The sequence below is a fragment of the Anneissia japonica genome, unplaced genomic scaffold (assembly GCF_011630105.1).
Source record: "Anneissia japonica isolate Jap-2015-1 unplaced genomic scaffold, ASM1163010v1 scaffold284975_len822289_cov185, whole genome shotgun sequence".
Lineage (NCBI taxonomy): Eukaryota > Metazoa > Echinodermata > Crinoidea > Comatulida > Comatulidae > Anneissia > Anneissia japonica.
This window is the reverse complement of record NW_022699685.1, coordinates 633,797-642,346: the sequence shown is the minus strand read 5'-3', so window position 1 is coordinate 642,346 and position 8,550 is coordinate 633,797. Positions and strand designations below refer to the sequence as shown.

The 8,550-nt window shown below is 34.9% G+C and overlaps 1 protein-coding gene across 1 annotated transcript in view; it reads right to left on the bottom strand.

Annotated features, from left to right (window-relative positions):
• The window catches only part of LOC117103084, a 3,396-nt gene extending 213 nt beyond the window's left edge, over positions 1-3,183 (bottom strand). The window contains exons 1-2 of the mRNA XM_033243579.1: positions 3,072-3,183; positions 701-1,000 (exon numbers count right to left, since the gene is read on the bottom strand). Coding sequence (XP_033099470.1) covers positions 701-1,000; positions 3,072-3,078 — 307 coding nt within the window. The 5' untranslated portion in view covers positions 3,079-3,183. The remainder of the gene's footprint in view (positions 1-700; positions 1,001-3,071) is intronic.
• Between the last annotated feature and the right edge of the window lie 5,367 nt (positions 3,184-8,550).

The window sequence follows — 8,550 nt, the reverse complement described above, 5'->3', positions numbered from 1 at the left end:
ATCAGCGACGTAAAATAGTGCTCAATGGATTTTTTTGTCGATTGTTTCTTGTTGATATGTTTTCGTATCTGCAATGTCATTTTACGATACGATTTTACGATAAAGGTGACGAAAATATACAATTGAATTTGATTCAGGATTTTTTTCGCAAGTATTTGGGAACGTACTGAGTATTCGGTACGCACGTCAGGTATGGCAAAACAACACTCCTGTGATGTTTTCCTGGCGCACACGTCGGTATAGCATTTGCAGTACCCGCTGCTACTTGTGGGATCGGATTCAACAACATCACTATGGGCAAGCGCGGTAGTCTAGTGGTTATGACACCACGCTAGTTTTCTGGAGGTCGTGGATTCGACTCCCACCCGAATCACTTGCGAATTTTTTTCGCACGTATTTGTGAACGTACCGAGTATTCGGTACGCACGTCAGGTATGACAAAACATCACTCCTATGATATTTTCCTGACGCAAACACACATCCAAATAGGATTTGCATTACCTGTTGCTACTGAGGGATCGGATTCAACACTAGTCACTATCAGAAAGCTCGGTAGTCCAGTGGTTATGACACCAAGCTACCGTAGTTTTCTAGAGGTCGTGGGTTCGATTCCCACCCGAATAACTTGCAAATTTTTTCGCAAGTATTTGGGAACGTACTGAGTATCACTCCTATAAAATTGAAATTGTGGATAATTTACCTTCCAACACCAATACAGTAGCGATGATGACAAGTACTATAACTATCAATAATCCAACGTTGATGAACGGCTTCTTTGGGAGTAAGGCTCTGTCGGACGTCTTGGTGTCAGTTTTATATTTTTGTGTTGAGTTACTCTTCTGTGTAGGGACATTGGCTTTGGCATTCTGACTGTCCATTATAATGCATACTGCATGTGATTCTTCCACGTCGTATATGCTGGAGTACCCCTCGAATGAGATACCTCTAGCCGTATAAGAAGTCATTGTTAAGTCAGCTTCGTTGAATGATGATACTTGTTCTTAAATACGAAGACGTTTACGTGAATCTACCATCATGAACCTTCAGACTCGAATAAAAATTTGCTGATTAATGTAATGAAAAAGTAGAAGTAGACCTATATATACCCTGGATTAAGAACCGAAACCTGTATTCCTCACATTTTAAAAAGTTGATAAAGGTATAAAGTTTCGGGAAATGAAGTATTAATATGGATAGCATCGCATCCGGCTACAGACCTAAAGCATAGAAAGTCCCAAATTTTCATCACACTGCTATTTACACTACCTCTAACAATTTTTCCTGCTTTTATTATATATGTAATACTGGTATTAAATTGTGTGGTTTTTCAAGTTTCATATTGTTTTACAAAAAGGTGGAAGTGTAGATAAAGACGATAGGCTGCCTTCATTGTTATCCAATGTCACCTTTCTCTTTCCTTATAGGCCTATATCGCTTTGTTTATGTTTGTCAGTTTTCCTGGTTTCAATCTTGTGCTTGGCCTATAACCCAGGGTTTTGGTTGTGTATCATCTTGGTCGAAAGTGGAAGTAAAATACTGTGTACGAATTTATCCTTCAACTCCGGATAGGCCTATAATAAGTTTTTAGTAGGCCTACTGCGCTCTCTAATAACCGATTTCCCCCTGTTGTGTTTAGTGGGGACGCAGCTGGTTGGTTAAGATGCTTGCCTTCTAGTACCAGGACCTTTGGTTCAATCCAGATAAAGTTTTCCTGACCTCATAAACTTTATGTAAGGCATATTTTGTAATGGTTGTCTGGTAAGAAATAATGTCCCCTATGAGTAGACAGGTCTCTATTGGTAATCATTGGCCCATGTGACTATAATAAATCAATTGATTCATTCATTCATTCATTAGGCCTATTAGCATTATCACCATCTGTCGTTCCCACTCCACTAACTAATTATATTGTTCTAAGGTAAGATAACTTTAAGGTATGACTTTAAGGTAAGATGATTTTAGAAAGTTGATTTTCCGGTCTTCATTAAGACGCAGCCTTAGTAAGATGAAGTTTGAAGGGAAATTATTTTTTTACTGTTTAAAATACATTTAAACTGGTTTCCCTAAAGTCGCGCTGTCGCTAAATCAATCGTTACACTACATGCTGTCCCCGACACAGTCGGGGAAGCTCCCGATTCGTCGCCAACGCAATCGGCAAAATTAAACCAATTTCAATCTCCCCGATTTATATAGGCGATGAATCTTAACCATTGACCAATCATCTGCCGAATTCACTACACGTCATAAACTTCTCTTCGATTTGTAAGATACTGTGCATGTATATAAATAAGAACTGTGTATTTCATTAGAGAACGTATTATTGATATATTTACATGAAATGACAATAAAGGTGGAAAACACCCACAAAAGACAAAAAAAAAAACTTCTCTTCGACGAGCATTAAACTTGATTATTTTTTTCGCACTAGGATGTCGAATTTCGACATTTCCGTTGTTTATGAAGAGCGATATAAGACTGTTTAAAGAGGAAACTAATGCAAGAGCCCATGTTTAAACGATAGATTGTTCTGTACTGTGAAGCCGTGGTTTCCATAAAATTGCTATTTCCACGTGCCCAACGGAGTGGGTTGTGGGGGTTGTGGGGGTTGTGGTGGTGCGGGGGGGGGGGGCAGAATTCTGGGGGTTGTGGGGGTTGTGGTGGTGAGGGGGGGCGGGGCAGAATTCCCAACAGGAGCGTAATTGGTCCGGAACCAGTAGTATCCAAGATCACCGAAGAGGGTCCAGGAAGAAGAAATAACATTGGAAGCTCTGTCAGTTTAGAAATTTGAACGGCTCTTCACTCGAATCAATTAGTTCCCGAGGCCGGAGGACTCAGACCCGCCTCCCGTCTTACTGGCCACGCTGTTACAAAGAACCTCTTTTTAAAAATTAGTTAACAGAAAGTTTAATTATTCTATTAATGTTTATATATAATATTAATGTCACTGTTAACCTTCAAGAAATATTTCGCAATTTTGCTTAAAATAGCTAAATATATGTAAGTATGCCTATAGTAAACTTATAGTTCTAAGGCCTAAAGTTGCGTGTATTAAAACGATGTAAGACACTTACTGTACATTTTGACTATTTGGAGAGGTCAGATTCGTTAAGCCTACCATTCAGAGCCACATACTTCCAGGGATTCTACCGTTAGTACATGTTCGTCTAAAACCAATTGCATCCGCTAGACAAGTGAAATCAAATCTAACTTACAAACAGGTAGGCTATATAAGAAAGAGGATGTTTTATGACGCAATATAAGGGAAAATAATTTGTCAGAGTGTTACTCGCCTTATGTTAAGAAACAAAACAAAACTTTTCAACCCACAATAATAACAGTAGAACTGATAATTAAAATACATGAAGGCCACAATAAACGTGTAATTGGACTTTAAAAATCAAGAAAAATAAAGTTTAGTCAATGAACTAGTGTCTTCTTTAGAACGAAACTGTAATACGTCAAAAGCAATTCGATAAAAAAAAAAAAACATTTACCTTCAAATAGTTTTTTTTCACAGCGCATCCTTTAACATTATCAATACATCTGATATGCGATAACGTAAGTTACTGATCATGTGTCTATTGTTTTAATATCAAGTAAAATAAATTTTCTCTTCTATTGTAAGTATATACAGTACATGTTTTTCATAATAAATGATAACCTCGCATTAAATGTGCACATTTACAAAACTATCATAAATGGCTAAAGAGTATTTTTGTCTATAATTAACAATGATTTGTTGTTTCTGGTGTTTTTATTGATCACCAATCGATTATCTTTTTTATTAATTTTTATTGCGCCTTGCATCTTTTGGCAAAAGGCGCGGTACAAGTTCCTGTATTATTATTATAACGCCATGAAATTCGGTACACATTATTATAACATATTATTTTGTCATTCCGAGTTGGTGAAACATGGATGACGGGGTGAGCCTGAACAAGCCACGGTTGGTTGGACGACGTGGTTTCACGAAGAAAGAAACACGACGATGCGCACGCGATAATCCATTAACAAACAGCAGGCGATATCGCGTCGTTAAGCGCTTACACAGAGCGAAGTCGTCGGTCGGTCGGCGCAGTGTGCGCGCGGCTTGCGAAATTTTGTTTTCCTGGACGTTTGAGGCAGTGGAGATTGGTGGCGGTATAGATTCAACGTAACTAGAGTTCCTATATAGGAACTCTAAACGTAACTAACGTAACGCCTCCTTGATGCAATGAATATTTATAGAGTTTCCTGCCGCTGTTTTGTCGTCCAGTGTTAAGCATATATCCAAGGCTCGAGTAGGCCTACCATGCATCATGCAACACCGACTATTCTTACGTGTAGTAGTCTTCTTATAATGAAGAGTATGGTTGAACGCCCACAGACTTGAACCCTTTATTATTATTATTATTATTATTATTATTATTATTATTATTATTATTATTATTATTATTATTATTATTATTATTATTATTACAGAACATGTCTATAAAAATAAATAATAATTAGGCTATTATCTACAAAATTATTAACAATTTTACGGCCTTTATAAAACTGAAATGTGTTTCACTTGACGTAAATGCACAAGTATATAAACATACGAAATGATGTTTGCCCTACCTGACGCGGTATAGGCCTATGTACGCCCACATTCTTAGTACATTCTTAAATACTTGCAAAAACAATCTCGCAAGTGATTCGGGGTTTTTTTCGCAAAATTATTTGGGAATGTACTGAGCATTCAATACTATACCACGTCAGGTAGGGCAAACAACTTTATCATTTATCCTGACGCAAAACGAAAGGTGGAAATAGAAACTCTTATTTGATAGTGAAAAATACAGAAATATATATGTATGATCTGTGTAGTAGCAGACAGCAAATGCATCTTAAGAATACCACAATAAAATTCAACCTCAATACCACATAGGCACAGCCTAAAGAATTTTATTATCAGTTTTGTAATGATTTAAATATCAATTTGTTTTTTTCTTCATTTAAAATTAGAAATATGTTTTCTGTGAAAGATCCTGTCCCTAGTGGTCTACGTTCTAACGTTGTGTATAAATTCACGTGCGCAGGCTGTAATGCTTGTTATATATGCTTGTTATATAGGCGAAACTGGCCGACACTTTGCAACGCGCGTTAACGAACACATGACCACGGACAGGAACTCGCACATTTTTAAACATCCTAATAGCTCATCCCAATGTAAAACCTCATGCAACGAAGATTGCTTCCATGTATCGTGTTCCGCTTCAACAGCCAGCCAAAGAAAAATCAAGGAGGCGTTCATATAAAATGAGACACGCCCTCTCTCAACAAGCAACTTTTACATGTTAATTTAACTTTGTCATTCTGATGTTCATCATTACGTTATCATCTTTATTCATGCCATTTTTTCTTCTTTACAATTACAGTCAAATCGATTCTCTAAAAAAGTGCAATGTCATGATGTCTGTTCAAATAGCTATGGTTCAATTCCCATTTATTTAAAATACAATGCTTCACAGTTGTTCACTCCCTTTAAATAATAGATTGCATGTTAGCAATCGTTTCACATGTCTGTTTTATAGTACCGAGTTTTGATAATAAAATTCATTAAGCTTTGTCTATATGGTATTGAGGTTGAAAATTATTGTGGTATTCTTAAGATATATATCATACATACATATACATATGTGTGTGTCTATATAGTAGGCCTAATAAAAATAATAATTATTATTAACACAATTATAATGTAGTTGGTCTTTTGTGTATCCGAATAAATATTTAGTATTATTGTGTTTAAGTTAAATTCCACTTCACGGATAATGTATCCGAATTCATGAAGAAACACACAGTACTGTAAAAAAAGATCACAGTAGGTAACATGGTAACATTATAATTAATTGTAAAAATTATCACAAGTTGTTTGTATTTTTTAAGTTATGTTGATGCCTTAGAAAACAAGTCCCATTACCTTATATTAGCAATGTTGATACTGATAATATTGGTCGTCATCATCATCATTATCGTCACCGTTGGTATTAGGCTTAGGCCTATTTATTATTGTCATTGTCATGATAATTATTAGATCTATATTACTTAATACTGTACTTTACTGCATACGTCAAATAGGCCTAAGTACATTTCGTAGGCCTATTTATATTTTGGTATGCGTGACTGAGATACATTCCTAAAAAATACGGCCTAGACCTAGACTTAACTGTAAACAGTATTGTTTTGTAATTATAGCCTAATCATTATTCATTTGAAAAATAGGCCAATGTATTTCAGAATTATAATAAAAGGAGAACTAGTATGTGGTGCTCAACACTCTTCATCCTCGCCATGTCGCTATCGAATCACATGTCATCAGCACTTTCAATTTCTGTGACAGCACGACTAAAAACAACCCTACTCATTAAGCCTATAAAAAGACTCCGCATTTCATTATAAGAGGGCCCATGTATAACAGCCGACCTTCTAGGATACGCTTAAAGCGTCACCCTCTATAATATAGTTTAAATAAACTGTACATAAAAATAAATAAATCGAGACGAAATATAATAACCATAAGCCAACAACTGTCAGGGGTGTAAATATCGTGTTTTATTAATCAATACTATTTTCAACTACTCGATAATAGTCAACTTATCAAAGGATGGAATTCGATCACGTGATAAAGTAATTTTCACATCACGCTTTTAATATACAGTATTTGGTTTAATAGAAAAGGCAAACGTTTAAAAATATAAAACCAACAACAACATCTTAACCACAAATCTAGATTCAGAGAACATTATGAAGTCGACGATAAACCAATTCTTATTTACATTATGAGATTGAATAAAATACAAAAAGAGCGTAAGAATTGTCACCGTATGAAAGCGGGTACATAATTTATACAGTTAGTTGTGATAATAAGGTTTATGAATTACAATAAAAAAAAAATCAATTAAATTTTGTAAATTATATGAATAATAATTGTTATTATTAGACTCTGGATGATTGATCCCACTCTTCATGCAAGGGAATAAGGAATTTTTCAAGGAAATACGTAAAGTGTTATAAAATAACTGAATTTTTTACCAGTTTGCAAATAAAGAAATTTGCACACTATTTATTAATAGTTCTTCTATTTACAACTCTTAAGGGATAAACCGATGTAATAATAACTTCATGCCTATCATTTAAATAATAACAAAAAATAACATAATAATAAATAATAATAATAATGTAATATCAACACATTAATTATAATAATACGCCATAATAAAAAAGAATCAGATGTAAAAGATTAAAAAAACTATATGTACATTATACGATTCTACAAAATACAAAAAGAGATTAAGTAAGCATATTTACCGAAAAGAAACCTATTATTTGTGGGTTTCCAAACATAAAATATTTTAAAGATATAATGAATATAATATGATAATAAATTATCATTATGAGCTACACTCTTCCGTCCACAACAGGAACTGTACGAACCAGCTACTCGTCTCGAAAGATTCACTGGGTTATTTCTGGTGCACATGAGCCAAATTGTGTATACTGAGCCTACGGTATAGTCCTTATCCGAGAAGACTTGTTACACCACCAGAACTATAGCAAGCGTGCCGTTCGAACCAGCGCCGATATTATGGCTGTACGTTGCGCTCAGTAACTATTCATTTACATCAATGTCTTCATCTTCATCGGTTTAGTCAGCAAAATATCTTTCGATACATCACGCAAAATTGCGCGTTGCGTGTTAATAAGCTAAATCCCTAACAAAAGCTCTTAAGTGTATGTATGCCTATTGCTATTGTTGGTAACACAACATAAAGCTCTATCCACTATGTATTAAACACAAATTATGGGTGAATTGCTCATCGGTATGGGTATTATCAGCCTAGCCTAGGCCAGCCCAGCCAAGCCAAGCCCAATCTGTGTCATGATGTGTGATAGTGTGGATATTTTTTTTTTTTTGGTTTGAATCATTTATAGAAAACTATAAGCATATACAGTATATTATAACATATAGGCCTAATACAAACGATTGCACATTAGCAGAACAATATTACGGAATACAACACCAAAATATCCCAAATAAAAGAACACATTAAACGACCAGAAACCCATACCCATTTAATAATATACAAATCCAAATTTATAAAAAAAAATACACCATCACATATTCCCAGTCACACAGACACCTTTTACGACAAAAACGTATACACATACAAATACACATACTGTAATGTCATAAGACGGATTGTCACCAATTTAAATCAAAGAAAGGTTAAAAACTGATATAGACCTCATTTATCGGGCAAACATACGTACGCTGTAATAGGCGATATGCATAGAACCATAATGATAAAGTACAAAAGAATGGGCAGTCAATTATTTCAATCTTATCAAAATCCCTTTAAATATTTTTTCATTCAACCGTCGAATTGCATATTAATATCCAAGTTGGTTCAGCGATACCTGCAAGCCGTAAGATACAAAAACCAAAACATACAAAAAACGAGTAAAATATTTTCCCATAAGATTCCAATTAAGTCCACATAGTTAAGGTGTCAACTCTGGAGCATA